The sequence below is a fragment of the Oncorhynchus gorbuscha genome, unplaced genomic scaffold (genome assembly GCF_021184085.1).
Source record: "Oncorhynchus gorbuscha isolate QuinsamMale2020 ecotype Even-year unplaced genomic scaffold, OgorEven_v1.0 Un_scaffold_1255, whole genome shotgun sequence".
In the NCBI taxonomy this organism is placed as follows: Eukaryota; Metazoa; Chordata; class Actinopteri; order Salmoniformes; family Salmonidae; genus Oncorhynchus; species Oncorhynchus gorbuscha.
The window spans coordinates 120,849-144,000 of record NW_025746087.1 but is presented as its reverse complement, the minus strand read 5'-3'; the positions used below and the strand labels follow the sequence as shown (position 1 = coordinate 144,000).

Sequence of the window (23,152 nt, the reverse complement as noted above, 5' to 3'; positions counted from 1 at the left end):
GCAGGCTGGCTAATAGCCTGCTGCCTGGCCTGCACCCTATTTCATTGTGGAGCTAGAGGAGTTAGAGCCCTGTCTATGTTGGCAGATAAGATGAGAGCACCCCTCCAGCTAGGATGGAGTCCGTCACTCCTCAGCAGGTCAGGCTTGGTCCTGTTTGTGGGTGAGTCCCAGAAAGAGGGCCAATTATCTACAAATTCTATCTTTTGGGAGGGGCAGAAAACAGTTTTCAACCAGCGATTGAGTTGTGAGACTCTGCTGTAGAGCTCATCACTCCCCCTAACTGGGAGGGGGCCAGAGACAATTACTCGATGCCGACACATCTTTCTAGCTGATATGCACGCAGAAGCTATGTTGCGCTTGGTGATCTCTGACTGTTTCATCCTAACATCGTTGGTGCCGACGTGGATAACAATATCTCTATACTCTCTACACTCGCCAGTTTTAGCTTTAGCCAGCACCATCTTCAGATTAGCCTTAACGTCGGTAGCCCTGCCCCCGGGTAAACAGTGTATGATCGCTGGATGATTCGCTTTAAGTCTAATACTGCGGGTAATGGAGTCGCCAATGACTAGAGTTTTCAATTTGTCAGAGCTAATGGTGGGAAGCTTCGGCGTCTCAGACCCCGTAACGGGAGGAGTAGAGACCAGAGAAGACTCGGCCTCTGACACCGACCCGCTGCTTAATAGGGAGAACCGGTTGAAAGTTTCTGTCTGCTGAATGAGCGACACCGGTTGAGCGTTCCTACAGCATTTCCTTCCAGAAACCGTGAGAAAGTTGTCCGGCTGCGGGGACTGTGCCAGGGGATTTATACTACTATCTGTACTTACTGGTGGCACAGACGCTGTTTCATCCTTTCCTACACTGAAATTACCCTTGCCTAACGATTGCGTCTGAAGCTGGGCTTGCAGTACAGCTATCCTCGCCGTAAGGCGAGCACAGCGGCTGCAATTAGAAGGCATCATGTTAATGTTACTACTTAGCTTCGGCTGTTGGAGGTCCTGACGAATCGTGTCCAGATAAAGCGTCCGAAGTGAAAAAGTCAAGGAAAAAATAAATATATGAACGGTAATTAAAAAGTGAAACCCGTAAAGTTGTCAGGTAGCAAAATAGGTTGGCAACAAAACGCACAGCAATTCGAAAACAAGCCTGCAAGTTGTGACCGTCCCTGCTCCCTGGCTGTGGCTCTAGTCCCTGCTCCCTGGCTCTAGTCCCTGCTCCCTGGCTCTAGTCCCTGCTCCCTGGCTCTAGTCCCTGCTCCCTGGCTCTAGTCCCTGCTCCCTGGCTCTAGTCCCTGCTCCCTGGCTGTGGCTCTAGTCCCTGCTCCCTGGCTGTGGCTCTAGTCCCTGCTCCCTGGCTCTAGTCCCTGCTCCTTGGCTCTAGTCCCTGCTCCCTGGCTGTGGTCCCTGCTCCCTGGCTCTGGTCCCTGCTCCCTGGCTCTGGTCCCTGCTCCCTGGCTCTAGTCCCTGCTCCCTGGCTCTAGTCCCTGCTCCCTGGCTCTAGTCCCTGCTCCCTGGCTGTGGTTCCTGCTCCCTGGCTGTGGCTCTAGTCCCTGCTCCCTGGCTGTGGTTCCTGCTCCCTGGCTGTGGCTCTAGTCCCTGCTCCCTGGCTCTAGTCCCTGCTCCCTGGCTCTAGTCTCTGCTCCCTGGCTGTGGTTCCTGCTCTCTGGCTCTAGTCCCTGCTCCCTGGCTCTAGTCCCTGCTCCCTGGCTCTAGTCCCTGCTCCCTGGCTCTAGTCCCTGCTCCCTGGCTCTAGTCCCTGCTCCCTGGCTCTAGTCCCTACTCCCTGGCTCTAGTCCCTGCTCCCTGGCTCTAGTCCCTGCTCCCTGGCTGTGGCTCTAGTCCCTGCTCCCTGGCTCTAGTCCCTGCTCCCTGGCTCTAGTCCCTGCTCCCTGGCTTTAGTCCCTGCTCCCTGGCTCTAGTCCCTGCTCCCTGGCTGTGGCTCTAGTCCCTGCTCCCTGGCTCTAGTCCCTGCTCTCTGGCTCTAGTCCCTGCTCCCTGGCTGTGGCTCTAGTCCCTGCTCCCTGGCTCTAGTCCCTGCTCCCTGGCTGTGGCTCTAGTCCCTGCTCCCTGGCTGTGGCTCTAGTCTCTGCTCCCTGGCTGTGGCTCTAGTCCCTGCTCCCTGGCTCTAGTCCCTGCTCCCTGGCTCTAGTCCCTGCTCCCTGGCTCGAGTCCCTGCTCCCTGGCTCTGGTCCCTGCTCCCTGGCTCTAGTCCCTGCTCCCTGGCTCTAGTCCCTGCTCCCTGGCTGTGGCTCTAGTCCCTGCTCCCTGGCTGTGGCTCTAGTCCCTGCTCCCTGGCTCTAGTCCCTGCTCCCTGGCTCTAGTCCCTGCTCCCTGGCTCTAGTCCCTGCTCCCTGGCTCTAGTCCCTGCTCCCTGGCTCTAGTCCCTGCTCCCTGGCTCTAGTCCCTGCTCCCTGGCTGTGGCTCTAGTCCCTGCTCCCTGGCTGTGGCTCTAGTCCCTGCTCCCTGGCTCTAGTTCCTGCTCCTTGGCTCTAGTCCCTGCTCCCTGGCTGTGGTCCCTGCTCCCTGGCTCTGGTCCCTGCTCCCTGGTCCCTGCTCCCTGGCTCTGGTCCCTGCTGGATCGAACCCACTATAGTCCCTGCTTATTAATTAGTATTCCCTGGCTCTGGTCCCTGAAAATATTCCCATTTTGGCTCCCTGCTCCCTGGCTCTAGTCCCCCTGCTGAACAGGCAGTTCCCTGGCTCTAGTCCCTGCTCCCTGGCTGTGGTTCCTGCTCCCTGGCTGTGGCTCTAGTCCCTGCTCCCTGGCTGTGGTTCCTGCTCCCTGGCTGTGGCTCTAGTCCCTGCTCCCTGGCTCTAGTCCCTGCTCCCTGGCTCTGATCCCTGCTCCCTGGCTCTAGTCCCTGCTCCCTGGCTGTGGATCTAGTCCCTGCTCCCTGGCTGTGGATCTATTCCCTGCTCCCTGGCTGTGGCTCTAGTCCCTGCTCCCTGGCTGTGGTTCCTGCTCCCTGGCTGTGGCTCTAGTCCCTGCTCCCTGGCTCTAGTCCCTGCTCCCTGGCTCTGATCCCTGCTCCCTGGCTCTAGTCCCTGCTCCCTGGCTGTGGATCTATTCCCTGCTCCCTGGCTCTAGTCCCTGCTCCCTGGCTCTAGTCCCTGCTCTCTGGCTCTAGTCCCTGCTCCCTGCCTCTAGTCTCTGCTCCCTGGCTGTGGTTCCTGCTCCCTGGCTGTGGCTCTAGTCCCTGCTCCCTGGCTCTAGTCCCTGCTCCCTGGCTCTGATCCCTGCTCCCTGGCTCTAGTCCCTGCTCCCTGGCTGTGGATCTATTCCCTGCTCCCTGGCTCTAGTCCCTGCTCCCTGGCTCTAGTCCCTGCTCTCTGGCTCTAGTCCCTGCTCCCTGCCTCTAGTCTCTGCTCCCTGGCTGTGGTTCCTGCTCCCTGGCTGTGGTTCCTGCTCCCTGCTCCCTGGCTCTAGTCCCTGCTCCCTGGCTGTGGTTCCTGCTCCCTGCTCCCTGGCTCTAGTCTCTGCTCCCTGGCTGTGGTTCCTGCTCTCTGGCTCTAGTCCCTGCTCCCTGGCTCTAGTCCCTGCTCCCTGGCTCTAGTCCCTGCTCCCTGGCTCTAGTCCCTGCTCCCTGGCTCTAGTCCCTGCTCCCTGGCTCTGGTACAGGGTTGCGTTGCCGGAGGGAGCACTTTAACGTCGCACACAGACACAATGCTCTACAGCTTTACTGTACTGGTTAACTGTGGTGACAGAGACAGGGTTAGTTTGGGTTGAATAACACACAGACACAATGCTCTACAGCTTTACTGTACTGGTTAACTGTGGTGACAGAGACAGGGTTAGTTTGGGTTGAATAACACACAGACACAATGCTCTACAGCTTTACTGTACTGGTTAACTGTGGTGACAGAGACAGGGTTAGATTGGGTTGAATAACACACAGACACAATGCTCTACAGCTTTACTGTACTGGTTAACTGTGGTGACAGAGACAGGGTTAGATTGGGTTGAATAACACACAGACACAATGCTCTACAGCTTTACTGTACTGGTTAACTGTGGTGACAGAGACAGGGTTAGATTGGGTTGAATAACACACAGACACAATGCTCTACAGCTTTACTGTACTGGTTAACTGTGGTGACAGAGACAGGGTTAGTTTGGGTTGAATAACACACAGACACAATGCTCTACAGCTTTACTGTACTGGTTAACTGTGGTGACAGAGACAGGGTTAGATTGGGTTGAATAACACACAGACACAATGCTCTACAGCTTTACTGTACTGGTTAACTGTGGTGACAGAGACAGGGTTAGATTGGGTTGAATAACACACAGACACAATGCTCTACAGCTTTACTGTACTGGTTAACTGTGGTGACAGAGACAGGGTTAGTTTGGGTTGAATAACACACAGACACAATGCTCTACAGCTTTACTGTACTGGTTAACTGTGGTGACAGAGACAGGGTTAGTTTGGGTTGAATAACACACAGACACAATGCTCTACAGCTTTACTGTACTGGTTAACTGTGGTGACAGAGACAGGGTTAGATTGGGTTGAATAACACACAGACACAATGCTCTACAGCTTTACTGTACTGGTTAACTGTGGTGACAGAGACAGGGTTAGATTGGGTTGAATAACACACAGACACAATGCTCTACAGCTTTACTGTACTGGTTAACTGTGGTGACAGAGACAGGGTTAGATTGGGTTGAATAACACACAGACACAATGCTCTACAGCTTTACTGTACTGGTTAACTGTGGTGACAGAGACAGGGTTAGATTGGGTTGAATAACACACAGACACAATGCTCTACAGCTTTACTGTACTGGTTAACTGTGGTGACAGAGACAGGGTTAGATTGGGTTGAATAACACACAGACACAATGCTCTACAGCTTTACTGTACTGGTTAACTGTGGTGACAGAGACAGGGTTAGATTGGGTTGAATAACACACAGACACAATGCTCTACAGCTTTACTGTACTGGTTAACTGTGGTGACAGAGACAGGGTTAGATTGGGTTGAATAACACACAGACACAATGCTCTACAGCTTTACTGTACTGGTTAACTGTGGTGACAGAGACAGGGTTAGATTGGGTTGAATAACACACAGACACAATGCTCTACAGCTTTACTGTACTGGTTAACTGTGGTGACAGAGACAGGGTTAGATTGGGTTGAATAACACACAGACACAATGCTCTACAGCTTTACTGTACTGGTTAACTGTGGTGACAGAGACAGGGTTAGATTGGGTTGAATAACACACAGACACAATGCTCTACAGCTTTACTGTACTGGTTAACTGTGGTGACAGAGACAGGGTTAGATTGGGTTGAATAACACACAGACACAATGCTCTACAGCTTTACTGTACTGGTTAACTGTGGTGACAGAGACAGGGTTAGATTGGGTTGAATAACACACAGACACAATGCTCTACAGCTTTACTGTACTGGTTAACTGTGGTGACAGAGACAGGGTTAGATTGGGTTGAATAACACACAGACACAATGCTCTACAGCTTTACTGTACTGGTTAACTGTGGTGACAGAGACAGGGTTAGATTGGGTTGAATAACACACAGACACAATGCTCTACAGCTTTACTGTACTGGTTAACTGTGGTGACAGAGACAGGGTTAGATTGGGTTGAATAACACACAGACACAATGCTCTACAGCTTTACTGTACTGGTTAACTGTGGTGACAGAGACAGGGTTAGATTGGGTTGAATAACACACAGACACTTTATACTATGATCTCTCTCATGAAGACAGTATATTCTTTACAAATGATTGAACAGAGAGAGAGAGAGAGACACAGAGACAGAGACAGAGACAGAGAGAGTTGTCTTCAGGACAACCAAGTTTAAGGAGAAGAGAGATTTGTGGTGTAATACTGCTGTTATACTGCCCCCTGCAGGATATGGGTCTTCAACCACACAGAAGAGGGTTTTGTTTTGTAATACCGTGACAAGATGTACTGTCTCTCATACGCCATGTCCTCAGTGAGCAGGGATTTACCATAATGTGAGATGTAAATTCTTCTAAACGCTTTCTCTCCTCTGTCTCGCTCCCCCTCTCTTTCCCCCTCTCTTCCCCCCCTCTCCCCTCTCTATGCCCCCCTCTCTCTCTCTCTTTCCCCCCCTCTCTCCCCAACCCACCCCAGGCGTTGTCGTACCTGGGTCTGGACGTGACGGAGGAGAAGAGGAGGAAGCTGAGACAAAGTCTTATCACTGACCCACAGGGAACCGTGTCCTACGGAGGTATACTGTCTCCATAGCTACCACACACCTACTGTCTCTATAGCTACCACACACCTAGTGTCTCTATAGCTATCACACACCTACTGTCTCTATAGCTACCACACACCTACTGTCTCTATAGCTACCACACACCTACTGTCTCTATAGCTACCACACACCTACTGTCTCTATGGCTACCACACACCTACTGTCTCTATAGCTACCACACACCTACTGTCTCTATAGCTACCACACACCTAGTGTCTCTATAGCTACCACACACCTACTGTCTCTATAGCTACCACACACCTACTGTCTCTATAGCTACCACACACCTACTGTCTCTATAGCTACACACACATACTGTCTCTATAGCTACCACACACCTACTGTCTCTATAGCTACCACACACCTACTGTCTCTATAGCTACCACACACCTAGTGTCTGTCTCTATAGCTACCACACACCTAGTGTCGCTATAGCTACCACACACCTAGTGTCTCTATAGCTACCACACACCTAGTGTCTCTATAGCTACCACACACCTAGTGTCTCTATAGCTACCACACACCTAGTGTCTCTATAGCTACCACACACCTAGTGTCTCTATAGCTACCACACACCTAGTGTCTCTATAGCTACCACACACCTAGTGTCTCTATAGCTACCACACACCTAGTGTCTCTATAGCTACCACACACCTAGTGTTTCCATAGATACCACGGCCACGGAGAACGAGAGCCCAGAGTCCTCGGGAGCGGCCTGTGTCGGTGGTGCTCTGTTATCCTCAGAGCTGGCAGAGATTTTATTCACAAGCTACTACATAGGGTATAGGGGTTCTGATTGGGTCCTCTGTGGTTTATACAGAGTATAACTTTTCTTATGCGTTTGTTGTCACCGGGCAGACTTTGTTGAGGCCACACGCAACGTCTACCAAGAGAATCTGGAGGAGGCGGGACTAGGGCAGAAAGAGTTCATGTTCTCCTATCACGAAGCAGCTAGCTTGATGGACACCTCTGCCTTCCACTCCCCGGTAAGAAAACAACATTGACTTGTGCTTCTTGTTTCAAAGTACTGGGTTTATTAAGTTCTTGTTATGGAGTCCTTGAGGCTCCTCCTGACTTTGAGGCTTGTGTGACTTAGTGAAGTTTGAGTTGGCGAAGAGGATTTACAGACAGTGTTTCTCAGAGGAGATTTACACCCTGCAGCAACACAAGGGAATCATCAAAGATGTCTTTAAGAGCTTCATTGTGACGGTCCCTGTGTCTCTCTCACACACACACACACACACACACACACACACACACACACACACACACACACACACACACACACACACACACACACACACACACACACACACACACACACACACACACACACACACCACACACACACACACTCACACACACACACACACACACTGACACACTGACACACTGACACACGCGCACACAGTCTTTGAGAGCTGCCTTCCTCTAAAACGTCCATTGTAATGTTCCCTGTCAGATGAAGGGTGTGCTTCTCACATCATTGTATGCGTGAGAGTGTGTGTGTGCATGGGGTTTGTGTGTGTGCATGGTGTTTGTGTGCATGGGGTTTGTGTACATGGGGTTTGTGTGCATGGGATTTGTGTACATGGGGTTTGTATGCGTGAGTGTGTGTGTACATGGGGTTTGTGAGTGTGTGTGTGTGCATGGGGTTTGTGTGTGTGTGTGTGTGTGTGAGTGTGTGTGTGCATGGGGTTTGTGTGTGTGAGTGTGTGTTTGCATGGGCTTTGTGTGTGTGTGTGAGTGTGTGTGTACATGGGGTGTGTGTACATGGGGTGTGTGTACATGGGGTTTGTGAGTGTGTGTGTGCATGGGGTTTGTGTGTGTGTGTGTGTGTTTGCATGGGGTTTGTGTGTGTGTGTGAGTGTGTGTGTGCATGGGGTTTGTGTGTGTGTGTGAGTGTGTGTGTGCATGGGGTTTGTGTGTGTGTGTGAGTGTGTGTGTGCATGGGGTGTGTGTATGTGTGTGTGAGTGTGTGTGTACATGGGGTGTGTGTACATGGGGTGTGTGTACATGGGGTTTGTGTGTGTGTGTGTACATGGGGTTTGTGAGTGTGTGTGTGCATGGGGTGTGTGTATGTGTGTGTGAGTGTGTGTGTACATGGGGTGTGTGTACATGGGGTGTGTGTACATGGGGTTTGTGTACATGGGGTTTGTGTGTGTGTGTGCATGGGATTTGTGTGTGTGTGTGAGTGTGTGTGTACATGGGGTGTGTGTGTGTGAGTGTGTGTGTACATGGGGTGTGTGTACATGGGGTGTGTGTGTGTGAGTGTGTGTGTACATGGGGTGTGTGTACATGGGGTGTGTGTACATGGGGTGTGTGTACATGGGGTGTGTGTGTGTGAGTGTGTGTGTACATGGGGTGTGTGTACATGGGGTGTGTGTACATGGGGTGTGTTTACATGGGGTGTGTGTGTGTGTGTGTGGGGGGTGTACACGTACAGTCCCTAGCTCCAGTCTAACCTCATTGCTGTGTATCAGACCTTTGATTCAGATTCCTACAGTAGTGAAGAACTGGAGCACTTTCAGGCGGAGGTGAAACAGCTGCAGAACCAGATTAAACAACTCAAGGTGAACTCACACTCCTGTCCAAACATCACATCTCTGTGTGTGTGTGTGTCAGTGTGTGTGTGTGTGTGTCAGTGTGTGTGTCAGTGTGTGTGTGTGTGTGTGTGTGTGTGTTTGTCAGTGTGTGTGTCAGTGTGTGTGTGTGTGTCAGTGTGTGTGTGTGTGTGTGTCAGTGTGTGTGTGTCAGTGTGTGTGTGTGTGTCAGTGTGTGTGTGTGTGTCAGTGTGTGTGTGTGTGTCAGTGTGTGTGTGTGTGTCAGTGTGTGTGTTGGGGGGATGTGTGTGTGTGTGTGTGTGTCAGTGTGTGTGTGTGTGTCAGTGTGTGTGTGTGTGTCAGTGTGTGTGTGTGTGTGTGTCAGTGTGTGTGTGGGGGGGTCAGTGTGTGTGTGTGTGTCAGTGTGTGTGTGTGTGGGGGTTAGTGTGTGTGTGTGTGTGTGTGTGTGTGTCAGTGTGTGTGTGGGGTGTAGTGTGTGTGTGTGTGTGTGTGTGTCAGTGTGTGTGGGGGTTAGTGTGTGTGTGTCAGTGTGTGTGTCAGTGTGTGTGTCAGTGTGTGTGTCAGTGTGTGTGTCAGTGTGTGTGTGTCAGTGTGTGTGTCAGTGTGTGTGTGTGTGTCAGTGTGTGTGTCAGTGTGTGTGTGGGGGGATCAGTGTGTGTGTCAGTGTGTGTGTCAGTGTGTGTGTCAGTGTGTGTGTGTGTGTGTGTGTGTCAGTGTGTGTGTGTGTCAGTGTGTGTGTGTGTCAGTGTGTGTGTGTGTGTGTGTGTGTCAGTGTGTGTGTGTGTGTGTGTGTGTGTGTCAGTGTGTGTGTGTGTCAGTGTGTGTGTGTGTGTGTGTGTGTCAGTGTGTGTGGGGGTTAGTAGAGAGCTGTGTGTGTGTGTCAGTGTGTGTGTCAGTGTGTGTGTCAGTGTGTGTCAGTGTGTGTGTCAGTGTGTGTCAGTGTGTGTGTGTGTGTGTGTGTGTGTCAGTGTGTGTGTCAGTGTGTGTGTCAGTGTGTGTCAGTGTGTGTGTCAGTGTGTGTCAGTGTGTGTGTGTGTGTCAGTGTGTGGGGGTTAGTAGAGAGAGCTGAATATCACATTCAATTACATCCAACTTTCTTACCACTCATTCCACATCCACTGCAACTGGTAGTGTTATAACCACTGGCTAAACTAATAGCTTTTCTCAACATAATGCATCACTTTTTAATTTACAACTAAATATAATGTCAACGTAATAATAAATCATACTGAAATGAAAATGTTGAACAAATAACATAATATATATTTATCGTTATACTGAACATAAATATAAACGCAACGTGTAAAGTGTTGGTCCCATGTTTCATGAGCTGAAATAAAAGATCCCAGAAATGTTCCATACACACAAAAAGCTGATTTCTCTCAAATGTTGTGGTCAAATGTGTTTACATCACCGTTAGTGAGCATTTCTCCTTTACCAAGATAATCCATCCACCTGACAGGTGTGGTGTATCAACAACAAGCTGATTAAACAGCATGATCATTACACAGGTGCACCTTGTGCTGGGAGCAATAAAAGGCCACTCTAAAATGTGAAGTTTTGTCACACAACACAACGCCACAAATATCTCTAGTTTTGAGGGAGCGTGTAATTGGCATGCCGACTACAGGAATGTCCACCAGAGCTGTTGCCAGATCATTTAATGTTAATTTCTCTACCATAAGCCGCTTCCAACATTGTTTTAGAGAATTTGGCAGGACGTCTAACCTCACAACCGCAGACCATGAATAACCAGCCCAGGACCTCCACATCAGGCTTCTTCACCTGTGGGATGGTCTGAGACCAGCCACCTGGACCTACACAACTGGCTTCTTCACCTGTGGGATGGTCTGAGACCAGCCACCTGGACCTACACAACTGGCTTCTTCACCTGTGGGATGGTCTGAGACCAGCCACCTGGACCTACACATCAGGCTTCTTCACCTGTGAGATTGTCGTCTGAGACCAGCCACCCGGACAACTGATGAAACTGTGGGTTTGCACAACCGAAGAGTTACTGCACAAACGGTCAGAAACTGCCTTAGGGAAGTTCATCTGCATCATCCTCGCCAGTGTCGTGACCTGACTGCAGTTCGGCGTTGTAACCGACTTCTGTGGGCAAATGTTTGTGGGCAAATGTTCCCCTTCGATGGTCACTGGCCCCTTCGATGGTCACTGGCACGCTGGAGAAGTGTGGTCTTCCCAAATGAATCCCTCCATCAGTGCTCAGACTGTCCGCAATAGGCTGAGAAAGGCTGGACTGAGGGCTTGTAGGCCTGTTGTAAGGCAGGTCCTCACCAGACATTACCGGCAACAACTTTGCTTATGGGCACAAACCCACCGTCGCTGGACCAGACAGGACTGGCAAAAAAGTGCTCTTCACTGACGAGTCGTGGTTTTGTCTCACCAGGGTTGATGGTCGGATTCGCGTTTATCGCCAAAGGAATGAGCGTTACACTGAGGCCTGTACTCTGGAGCGGGATCGATTTGGAGGTGGAGGGTCCATCATGGTCTGGGGCAGTGTGTCACAGCATCATCAGACTGAGCTTGTTGTCATTACAGGCAATCTCAATGCTGTGTTACAGGGAAGACATCCTCTTTCCTCATGTGGTACCCTTCCTGCAGGCTCATCCTGACATGACCCTCCAGCATGACAATGCCACCAGCCATACTGCTCGTTCTGTGCGTAATTTCCTGCAAGACAGGAATGTCTTGGCCATGGCCAGCGAAGAGCCCGGATCTCAATCCCATTGAGCACGTCTGGGACCTGTTGGATCAGAGGGCTAAGGCCCCCCCAGAAATGTCCAAGAACTTGCAGGTGCCTTGGTGGAAGAGTGAGGTAACATCTCACAGCAAGAACGGGCAAATCTGGTGCAGTCCATGAGGAGGAGATGCACTGCAGTAGTTAACGCAGCTGGTGGCCACACCAGATACTTGACTGTTACTTTTGATTTTGACCCCTCCCCCTTTGTTCAGGGGACACATTATTCCACTTCTGTTAGTCACGTGTCTGTGGACCTTGTTCACTTTACTGTATGTCTCAGTTGTTGAATCTTGTTATGTTCGTACAAATATTTACACATTAAGTTAAGTTTGCTAAAATTGAAGGCAGTTGACAGTGAGAGGAGGTTTATATAGTCTATAGTTTATATTGGCCACACCCCCTCTGGCCTTATTGCTTAAATATACAATGTTACTATTTTACAATGTGCAGTGTGTATCAGAGTAACATTGAATTGACTTCAACTTTGTTCACAGTCCAATCACAGTCAGCCTGCTGGTTTTCCTACACTACCCCAGATCAGTCAGCCTGCTGGTTTTCCTACACTACCCCAGGTCAGTCAACCTGTTGGTTTTCCTACACTACCCCAGGTCAGTCAACCTGTTGGTTTTCCTACACTACCCCATATCAGTCAACCTGCTGGTTTTCCTACACTACCCCAGGTCAGTCAACCTGTTGGTTTTCCTACACTACCCCATATCAGTCAGCCTGCTGGTTTTCCTACACTACCCCAGGTCAGTCAGCCTGCTGGTTTTCCTACACTACCCCAGGTCAGTCAACCTGATGGTTTTCCTACACTACCCCAGATCAGTCAGCCTGCTGGTTTTCCTACACTACCCCAGGTCAGTCAGCCTGCTGGTTTTCCTACACTACACCAGGTCAATCAACCTGCTGGTTTTCCTACACTACCCCAGGTCAGTCAACCTGATGGTTTTCCTACACCACCCCGGGACACAGAGCACAGCAAGTCGACCCTGGAGGAGGAGCTACACAACACCTCAGAGGTGAGTGAACTAGACTCAGCCAATCACAATCCTTAAGAATAGGTTGATGAAGCAGTATTATATTGTATTTAGTATATCCCATCATATCCCATCATATCCCACCGTATCCCATCATATCCCATCATATCCCATCATATCCCATCATATCCCATCATATCCCACCGTATCCCACCGTATCCCATCATATCCCATCATATCCCATCATATCCCACCGTATCCCATCATATCCCATCATATCCCATCATATCCCATCATATCCCACCATATCCCATCATATCCCATCATATCCCATCATATCCCATCATATCCCATCGTATCCCATCATATCCCATCATATCCCATCGTATCCCATCATATCCCAGCATATCCCATCATATCCCATCATATCCCATCATATCCCATCATATCCCACCATATCCCATCATATCCCATCGTATCCCATCATATCCCATCGTATCCCATCATATCCCAGCATATCCCATCATATCCTAGCATATCCCAGCATATCCCATCATATCCCATCATATCCCATCATATCCCATCATATCCTAGCATATCCCACCATATCCCACCATATCCCACCGTATCCCATCATATCCCATCATATCCCATCATATCCTAGCATATCCCACCATATCCCACCATATCCCATCATATCCCATCATATCCCATCATATCCCACCGTATCCCATCATATCCCATCATATCCCATCATATCCCACCATATCCCATCATATCCCATCATATCCCACCATATCCCATCATATCCCATCATATCCCACCATATCCCACCATATCCCATCATATCCCACCATATCCCAGCATATCGTATCTCATCGTATCCCACCTTATCCTAACCTTTTCCCTCCATATTGTATCTCATCTTATCCTATCATATCCTATCTTATTGTATTCTATCGTATCCTATCGTATCTTATTGTATTCTATCGTATCTTGTCATATCTTATATCTTATTCTACCTTATCATATAGTATCGTATCCTATCTTTTCATATCTTTGCCAGGCATAGTTGTATTAACACACTCATTCTTGCTCTTTTTCCTTCACTCATTCCCTCCCTCTCTCTCCATCCCTCCCTCCCTCATTCCCTCTCGCTCTCTCTCTCTCCATCCCTCCCTCCCTCTCCCATCTCTCTCCCTCCCTCATTCCCTCCCTCATTCCCTCCCTACCCCCATATCCCTCTCTCATCATCCATCCCTCATTCCCTCCCTCATCCTCATTCCCTCCCTCCCTCCCTCTCTCCATCCCTCCCTCCCTCCCTCCCTCTCTCTCTCTCCATCCTCCCCTCCCTCCCTCCCTCCCTCCCTCCCTCCCTCCCTCCCTCCCTCCCTCCCTCCCTCCCTCTCCCTCCCTCCATCAGAAAGCGTGTGCGACGGTGGAGGAGAACAGTCGTCTGAAGACTCGTGTGCAGGTAATATTTATCCACTAATAAACCCCGAAACAAGACAAGAGACTTCACCCCCGCAGCTGCTCCATGGTCTCTCTGTGTACAGTATGTGTACTCATGTAAATGTCTGCAGTACGGCTGGTATGTGGCTGGTAAAGTTGAATTTCCGTTGGGTACTTTTTCATCTCTTCTTCTTCTTCTTCTTCTTCTTCTTCTTCTTCTTCTTCTACCCCTGCAGGTAGCGGAGGCAGTGCAGAGAGACAGACAGAGTAACAGTGCAGAGCAGGACTATGAAGAGGTCATTACACTGCTAGAGGCTGAGATCAAAGACCTGAAGAACCAACTGGCGGGCAAGAAACAGAAGGGTCTGGAAGCTACTAAGGTAGACTTAAAACCAGTTAATGGAAGAAAAGACTAGAGTCGTCTGGGTGGCTGCAGACACAAGAAACAGAAGGGTCTGGAAGCTACTAAGGTAGACTTAAAACCAGTTAATGGAAGAAAAGACTAGAGTCAGTCTGGGTGGCTGCAGACACAAGAAACAGAAGGGTCTGGAAGCTACTAAGGTAGACTTAAAACCAGTTAATGGAAGAAAAGACTAGAGTCGTCTGGGTGGCTGCAGAACCAACACAAGAAACAGAAGGGTCTGGAAGCTACTAAGGTAGACTTAAAACCAGTTAATGGAAGAAAAGACTAGAGTCGTCTGGGTGGCTGCAGACACAAGAAACAGAAGGGTCTGGAAGCTACTAAGGTAGACTTAAAACCAGTTAATGGAAGAAAAGACTAGAGTCGTCTGGGTGGCTGCAGACACAAGAAACAGAAGGGTCTGGAAGCTACTAAGGTAGACTTAAAACCAGTTAATGGAAGAAAAGACTAGAGTCGTCTGGGTGGCTGCAGACACAAGAAACAGAAGGGTCTGGAAGCTACTAAGGTAGACTTAAAACCAGTTAATGGAAGAAAAGACTAGAGTCGTCTGGGTGGCTGCAGACACAAGAAACAGAAGGGTCTGGAAGCTACTAAGGTAGACTTAAAACCAGTTAATGGAAGAAAAGACTAGAGTCGTCTGGGTGGCTGCAGACACAAGAAACAGAAGGGTCTGGAAGCTACTAAGGTAGACTTAAAACCAGTTAATGGAAGAAAAGACTAGAGTCGTCTGGGTGGCTGCAGACACAAGAAACAGAAGGGTCTGGAAGCTACTAAGGTAGACTTAAAACCAGTTAATGGAAGAAAAGACTAGAGTCGTCTGGGTGGCTGCAGACACAAGAAACAGAAGGGTCTGGAAGCTACTAAGGTAGACTTAAAACCAGTTAATGGAAGAAAAGACTAGAGTCGTCTGGGTGGCTGCAGACACAAGAAACAGAAGGGTCTGGAAGCTACTAAGGTAGACTTAAAACCAGTTAATGGAAGAAAAGACTAGAGTCGTCTGGGTGGCTGCAGACACAAGAAACAGAAGGGTCTGGAAGCTACTAAGGTAGACTTAAAACCAGTTAATGGAAGAAAAGACTAGAGTCGTCTGGGTGGCTGCAGACACAAGTGATGACAAAGCAGTCAGAAAGATGTGCAGGTTGGTTGCAGTGGAGGGCAGCAGACTTCTCCATTTCTGAAACACTCCAGCAGGACAACACTAGTTTTTTCTACCCTAAAATACTGTGACCCAGCAGGACAACACTAGTTTTTCTACCCTAAAATACTGTGACCCAGCAGGACAACACTAGTCTTTTCTACCCTAAAATACTGTGACCCAGCAGGACAACACTAGTCTTTTCTACCCTAAAATACTGTGACCCAGCAGGACAACACTAGTCTTTTCTACCCTAAAATACTGTGACCCAGCAGGACAACACTAGTCTTTTCTACCCTAAAATACTGTGACCCAGCAGGACAACACTAGTCAGGAGGATGTGATGGAGTTAAACAGGAAGTGATTCTGTGTGTTTTACTCCAGGAAGATGTGATGGAGTTAAACAGGAAGTGATTCTGTGTGTTATACTCCAGGAAGATGTGATGGAGTTAAACAGGAAGTGATTCTGTGTGTTATACTCCAGGAAGATGTGATGGAGTTAAACAGGAAGTGATTCTGTGTGTTGTACTCCAGGAAGATGTGATGTAGTTTAACAGGAAGTGATTCTGTGTGTTGTACCCCAGGAAGATGTGATGTAGTTTAACAGGAAGTGATTCTGTGTGTTGTACCCCAAAAGGATGTGATGGAGTTAAACAGGAAGTGATTCTGTGTGTTGTACCCCAAAAGGATGTGATGTAGTTAAACAGGAAGTGATTCTGTGTGTTATACTCCAGGAAGATGTGATGGAGTTAAACAGGAAGTGATTCTGTGTGTTATACTCCAGGAAGATGTGATGTAGTTAAACAGGAAGTGATTCTGTGTGTTATACTCCAGGAAGATGTGATGGAGTTTAACAGGAAGTGATTGTGTGTGTTATACTCCAGGAAGATGTGATGTAGTTAAACAGGAAGTGATTCTGTGTGTTATACTCCAGGAAGATGTGATGGAGTTAAACAGGAAGTTGTCAATGATTGACTGTCAGCTGAGGAGGTCTGAGCTGAGCAGAAGACACCTGGAGATCTCCAACAAGAAACTACTGGGATTCGCACAGGTACACTACACCTGTAACACACCTGTGACTCACCCCCAACACACCTTTACAACAACACTCACCTGTCCACCTCTCATACAAATAACTCCTGGGCTTCACACAGGTAACATTACACCTGTAACACACCTTTACAACAACACTCACCTGCCCACCTCTCAACTGTAAACACAGTCACACAGGTTCTGTAACACACCTACCTGTGAGCCCTAGCTGATGCCTCTCTGGGCATGCTCTGTTATGTTCTGAACCTGTACTGCCACCTAGTGGTTCAAAAATACTTTATAGTTTTATGTATGTGGATTTCTGTGCTGACTAGCTAATTGGCTGACTGACTGGCTAACTGACTGGCTGACTGACTGGCTTGCTAACTGGCTGACTGACTGGCTGGCTAACTGACTGGCTGGTTAACTGGCTGACTGACTGGCTGGCTAACTGACTGACTGACTGGCTGGCTAACTGGCTGACTGACTGGCTGACTGGCTAACTGACTGGCTGACTGACTGGCTTGCTAACTGGCTGACTGACTGGCTGACTGACTGGCTGGCTAACTGGCTAACTGACTGACTGGTGAACTGGCTGACTGACTGGTTGGCTAACTGACTGGCTGACTGACTGGCTGGTTAACTGGCTGACTGACTGGCTGGCTAACTGACTGGCTGGCTAACTGACTGGCTAACTGGCTGGCTGGTTAACTGGCTAACTGACTGGCTGGCTAACTGGCTAACTGACTGGCTGGTTAACTGGCTAACTGACTGGCTGGTTAACTGGCTGACTGACTGGCTGGCTAACTGACTGGCTAACTGACTGGCTGGTTAACTGTCTAACTGACTGGCTGGTTAACTGGCTGACTGACTGGCTGGCTAACTGACTGGCTTGTTAACTGGCTGACTGACTGGCTGGCTAACTGACTGGCTAACTGACTGGCTGGTTACCTGGCTAACTGACTGGCTGGTTACCTGGCTAACGGACTGGCTGGTTACCTGGCTAACTGACTGGCTGGTTACCTGGCTAACTGACTGGCTGGTTAACTGGCTGACTGACTGGCTGGTTAACTGGCTAACTGACTGGCTGGCTAACTGACTGGCTGAATGTGTTTATTTCTCAGAATGTTCACAAAGTGCTCACCACCCCCAGTTTGTTTGGAATGGAAAATGGGTAAGTGCTTATCTTCTAATGTAACTCCTTAATGACAATTCTTCAAATGTTTGTTCATTCTGTCTGTTGATCTGACCGGAGGGTCTGGGTGTGTGTGTGTGTGTGTGTGTGTGTGTGTGTGTGTGTGTGTGTGTGTGTGTGTGTGTGTGTGTGTGTGTGTGTGTGTGTGTGTGTGTGTGTGTGTGTGTGTGTGTGTGTGTGTGTGTGTGTGAACGTATGTATGTGTGCTTCCTTGTACTAACAGGAGTAGCAGGACCTCTCCAGCCACAGACAGTCCAGAGACCCCCTCTCCCATCCCAGACCCAGCCTGCCAGTTAGCTGCAGAGGCCAGGGAGCTGGTGGAGGGGGTCAGATCCCTGAGCAGCACCGATGATACAGCCCCTCTCAGTGACTCAGAGGTGGGGGAACCACCTGACCCAGCCATGGACCCTAACCGGGCCACACAGTGAGTATGTATGATCAGCACTTACTTCCACTCACAACTCATCTGTATCTAGATGGAATATGGCCTCTGAGTATTTGATAGGTATAGTCTTCCCTCTCCTCTCTCCTCCTTACCTCTCCTCTCTCCTCCTTCCCTCCCTCTCTGCTCCTTACCTCTCCTCTCTCCTCCTTACCTCTCCTCTCTCCTCCTTACCTCTCCTCTCTCCTCCTTCCCTCCCTCTCTGCTCCTTCCCTCCCTCTCTCCTCCCTCTCTCCCTCTCTCCTCCTTCCCGCTCTCCTCCTTCCCTCCCTCTCTCCTCCTTCCCTCCCTCTCTCCTCCTTCCCTCCCTCTCTCCTCCCTCTCTCCCTCTCTCCTCCTTCCCTCCCTCTCTCCTCCTTCCCTCCCTCTCTCCTCCTTCCCTCTCTCCTCTCTTCCCTCACCTCTCCTCCTTCCCTCCCTCTCTGCTCCTTCCCTCCCTCTCTCCTCCCTCTCTCCCTCTCTCCTCCTTCCCGCTCTCCTCCTTCCCTCCCTCTCTCCTCCTTCCCTCCCTCCCTCTCTCCCTCAGCCCTCATAGCTCGCCGGCTCAGACATCTCCTACAGAAGATCCAGCCAAAGACAAGCGCCGCCAGTAGAGAACGTTCAGAGAACGTCACAGAGAGCGTTTTAGAGAACGTTACGAGGATGTGAAAAGAACAACGTGGCTGGGGACTAGGCTCAGAAGAACACAGTGGTTGGCTGACTACGTTTACCTAAAAACTACCAACGACCCTTTAAAAGACCGACAGACAGATTGAGAGAGACAACCAGACAGACTGTATGTAGGATGCTATGCAGTGTGCGTAAAAAAAGAAAGAAAACACTTACAACTCAGCTTCAGTCAATGTTCTGGGATTGCTCTACTGATTAACCGCAAAATGTTCTAGTTTATCTGTTTTCTAATACAGCTGTGTGTGTACTTACGTTTCTCTGTTGATATTTAGCATTTGTCAGAATGTGAACAAAGGGGAGATTCTCAACTGGGAGAATCTCCCCTTCCTGGGAAGGATAGCAGGTTTTGAGGTGAAATGGCAGAGACTTGTAGATGCAGTTCAGTTTGTTCCAAAGAGCTTGCCGTAGCCGATTAGACAGCACTACAAAGCCAAGGCGCTACCGTTGGGTGTGTAGGTGTACAGACATACAGCATGAGCTATGATGATGATGATAATGATGATGATGCAATGAACCTTTCTATCCCTGAGTTCCAATACTCTGTAAAAGATGAATTCTCTCATGTCCTATTTCCTTGTATCCTATTTCCTTGTATCCTTCCTGACCACTGAAATCTGGAGAGACCGGATAGTGACGTTCAATATGCCGGTATGACATTGGCTGCTCGTCAAATTGGTTCCATCCGTTTATTTTTGGGATCAGTGGTCCTCAAGGACACGAAGAGAGATGAAGACGTTTGTGTTCATTATCTGAGACGGGACAGAAATGTGTATTTTTGCTCACAACAGTTCCCAGAGTTGAGGAGAAGAAGCCAGACGAGGGTATTGGAACCTAGCCCTAGCTGTGTCTATAGCTGTATCGCCATGGCTACAGTAAGTGCCCTGTATGTGTATACTTCAGAGAGAGAGAGAGAGAGGATAACATGGACGATGTGCCCTGATCCAAAGCGTCTCATCCTGATGACATCGTGTCACCATGGTGATGACCCTGTGTACAGAAACGGTTTGTCCCTTATACTGACGTGCTCTGATGAACTGTCTGTCTGTTTTGAAGATGATTTTGTACTGGAAAAGCCCATTTTCTGTTACGGATACCGAGGTAGAGGAAGAAGCGTTAGGACCTGCACGAGCTGTCATGGCGACGCCGAGACGTCTGCTTTTGCTGTTATTATAAAACCTTGTAAATCTTTAAGCTGAAATAAATATTGCACTCTCCTTTGATGTCCTTCTCCACATCTGCTGACTGACACACACACACACACACACACACACACACACACACACACACACACACACACACACACACACACACACACACACACACACACACACACACACACACACACACACACACACACACACACACACACACACACACACAAACAAATCCGCTGGACCAAGCCAGAGCTTACTATAGTATGTCTGTGTCAGTTGAAGCTCGTTCAAGGCTTTGTCTATGAGGATTCCTTCCTTCCTTACTGTTGAGTTCTGTGAATACTTACTACGCTGTCATATCACATATGTTCCGTGACTTCTGTTAGAACTGCGTCTCCATAGCGACAGCTGTGTGGAAGTTCCGTTCCATAACCCACAGTTTGTTGTCTTGTTCTCTGAGATTGAGGTTATGTCACCAAGACAATAAAAAAAGAATGGAAAAAACAACAACAATGGCCTTTTAGCAGTGGCTGTGTCTCGATAGTCGCAACTAGCTCCCTTTCCTTGTGTCCTTTCCTTGTGTCCTTTTCCTTCATGATCAGTGATATGGAAAGAAGTGATACTGTAGGTAAAAAAAGCAATATGGTGGAAAGCCACCCAATCCTTTCACCTGTTAGAGGTCCCGAAGGAAAGGAAATGAGGGGAGGAGACAAGTAAAGGAAGTAATGAAAGAGTAATGAGACCCAGCCGGTGTCTATCAACTCAAAACACCTGATACTTCCTCAGTGCTAATGAAGGAAAGGAGACGAGGAAGGAAGCCAATGACGAGTATTGAGACACAACGCAAAGCAGTGTATCTCAACTGGAAACATCATCAGTACCAAACTATCACTGCATGGTTCTGGTTCTGGTTCTGGTTCTGACCACCTGTCGTTCAACATCCAACTGTGGAATCAAATGTTTGGTTTCAGGAATGTAGAGAGAAACATGAGTTATACTGTTTAAAACAATAGGTTGTATGATAACGATACCTGTGTGGTGGGATGTATGGGCTGCGTCCCAATAATCTCTCCGTTCTCCCGAAGTGTGCACTCGTTCACTTTCCTTTATGGATTTCAGAGGACATGACTGGAATATGGAACTCCCTCTAGAATCCAGCCCATATGCCAACACATATCCATGTATTTTACATTCGTATGGAGTAGTGAACGAGAGCACACTTCAGGAAAGAAAGAGAGAGTTTTGGGACACAAGTCAAGGAGATGTGTACAACAGGAGGTAACATTAATAAGACCGTAGCTAAATGTGTCCGAGGTGTAATGTTTATATTGTTACATGCACACGCTTTACCAAACTGACTGACATGTAGTCCTGTAATTGAACTAGATTGCATCATTATGTGTGGCCTCTGAACTTTCTTTCACTGTTTTTAATAAAGGATTAACCTCAAATATATCCGTGTACCTGGAGTTTCCTTCTATATATTTCTACTATGTCTGTTTTTGACTTCAATACCAGCCGACTTACAACAGGGGAGTAAATCAAGGTTCAGGTGAAGTTAGGTGAATGTACATTTCAATTCAACAATGTCTTATATTTTCAATGTGGACTATTCTTGTTGCAGTCTACCCAAACCCTGGTAGTAATACTGGGTTTATACGTAGTACCTCTAAATGGTTGTGTGAACTAGCTGCCACCCAACAGTTTGTGTCAGTCTTTAATTACAACACCATAACACTAGACACATCTGTGACATCATCTGGTACTCCTCTCCATCATAACAGACTAATGATCTGGTTCTCCTCTCCATCATAACAGACTAGACATCATCCATCATAACAGACTAATGATTCTCCTCTCCATCATAACAGACTAATGATCTGGTTCTCCTCTCCATCATAGCAGACTAATGATCTGGTTCTCCTCTCCATCACAACAGACTAGACATCATCTGGTTCTCCTCTCCATCATAACAGACTAATGATCTGGTTCTCCTCTCCATCATAACAGACTAATGATCTGGTTCTCCTCTCCATCATAACAGACTAATGATCTGGTTCTCCTCTCCATCATAACAGACTAATGATCTGGTTCTCCTCTCCATCATAACAGACTAATGATCTGGTTCTCCTCTCCATCATAACAGACTAATGATCTGGTTCTCCTCTCCATCATAACAGACTAATGATCTGGTTCTCCTCTCCATCATAACAGACTAATGATCTGGTTCTCCTCTCCATCATAACAGACTAATGATCTGGTTCTCCTCTCCATCATAGCAGACTAATGATCTGGTTCTCCTCTCCATCATAACAGAATGATCTGGTTCTCCTCTCCATCATAACAGACTAATGATCTGGTTCTCCTCTCCATCATAACAGACTAATGATCTGGTTCTCCTCTCCATCACAACAGACTAATGATCTGGTTCTCCTCTCCATCATAACAGACTAATGATCTGGTTCTCCTCTCCATCATAACAGACTAATGATCTGGTTCTCCTCTCCATCACAACAGCCTAATGATCTGGTTCTCCTCTCCATCATAACAGACTAATGATCTGGTTCTCCTCTCCATCATAGCAGACTAATGATCTGGTTCTCCTCTCCATCATAACAGACTAATGATCTAGTTCTCCTCTCCATCATAACAGACTAAACATCATCTGGTTCTCCTCTCCATCATAACAGACTAATGATCTGGTTCTCCTCTCCATCATAACAGACTAATGATCTGGTTCTCCTCTCCATCATAACAGACTAATGATCTGGTTCTCCTCTCCATCATAGCAGACTAATGATCTGGTACTCCTCTCCATCATAACAGACTAATGATCTGGTTCTCCTCTCCATCATAACAGACTAATGATCTGGTTCTCCTCTCCATCATAACAGACTAATGATCTGGTTCTCCTCTCCATCATAACAGACTAAACATCATCTGGTACTCCTCTCCATCATAACAGACTAATGATCTGGTTCTCCTCTCCATCATAACAGACTAAACATCATCTGGTTCTCCTCTCCATCATAACAGACTAATGATCTGGTTCTCCTCTCCATCATAACAGACTAATGATCTGG

The 23,152-nt window shown here is 48.3% G+C and overlaps 1 protein-coding gene across 1 annotated transcript in view; it reads left to right on the top strand.

Moving 5' to 3' along the window:
- Nucleotides 1-21,515, top strand: part of LOC124022008 (syntaxin-binding protein 4-like) — a 48,735-nt gene extending 27,220 nt beyond the window's left edge. The window contains exons 6-16 of the mRNA XM_046337063.1: nt 6,138-6,234; nt 7,120-7,247; nt 8,745-8,834; nt 12,084-12,161; nt 12,522-12,611; nt 13,993-14,043; nt 14,258-14,401; nt 16,512-16,628; nt 17,734-17,783; nt 18,028-18,228; nt 18,773-21,515. Of these exons, the coding sequence (XP_046193019.1) occupies nt 6,138-6,234; nt 7,120-7,247; nt 8,745-8,834; nt 12,084-12,161; nt 12,522-12,611; nt 13,993-14,043; nt 14,258-14,401; nt 16,512-16,628; nt 17,734-17,783; nt 18,028-18,228; nt 18,773-18,839 (1,113 nt within the window). The 3' untranslated portion in view covers nt 18,840-21,515. The remainder of the gene's footprint in view (nt 1-6,137; nt 6,235-7,119; nt 7,248-8,744; nt 8,835-12,083; nt 12,162-12,521; nt 12,612-13,992; nt 14,044-14,257; nt 14,402-16,511; nt 16,629-17,733; nt 17,784-18,027; nt 18,229-18,772) is intronic.
- Nucleotides 21,516-23,152: the final 1,637 nt, after the last annotated feature.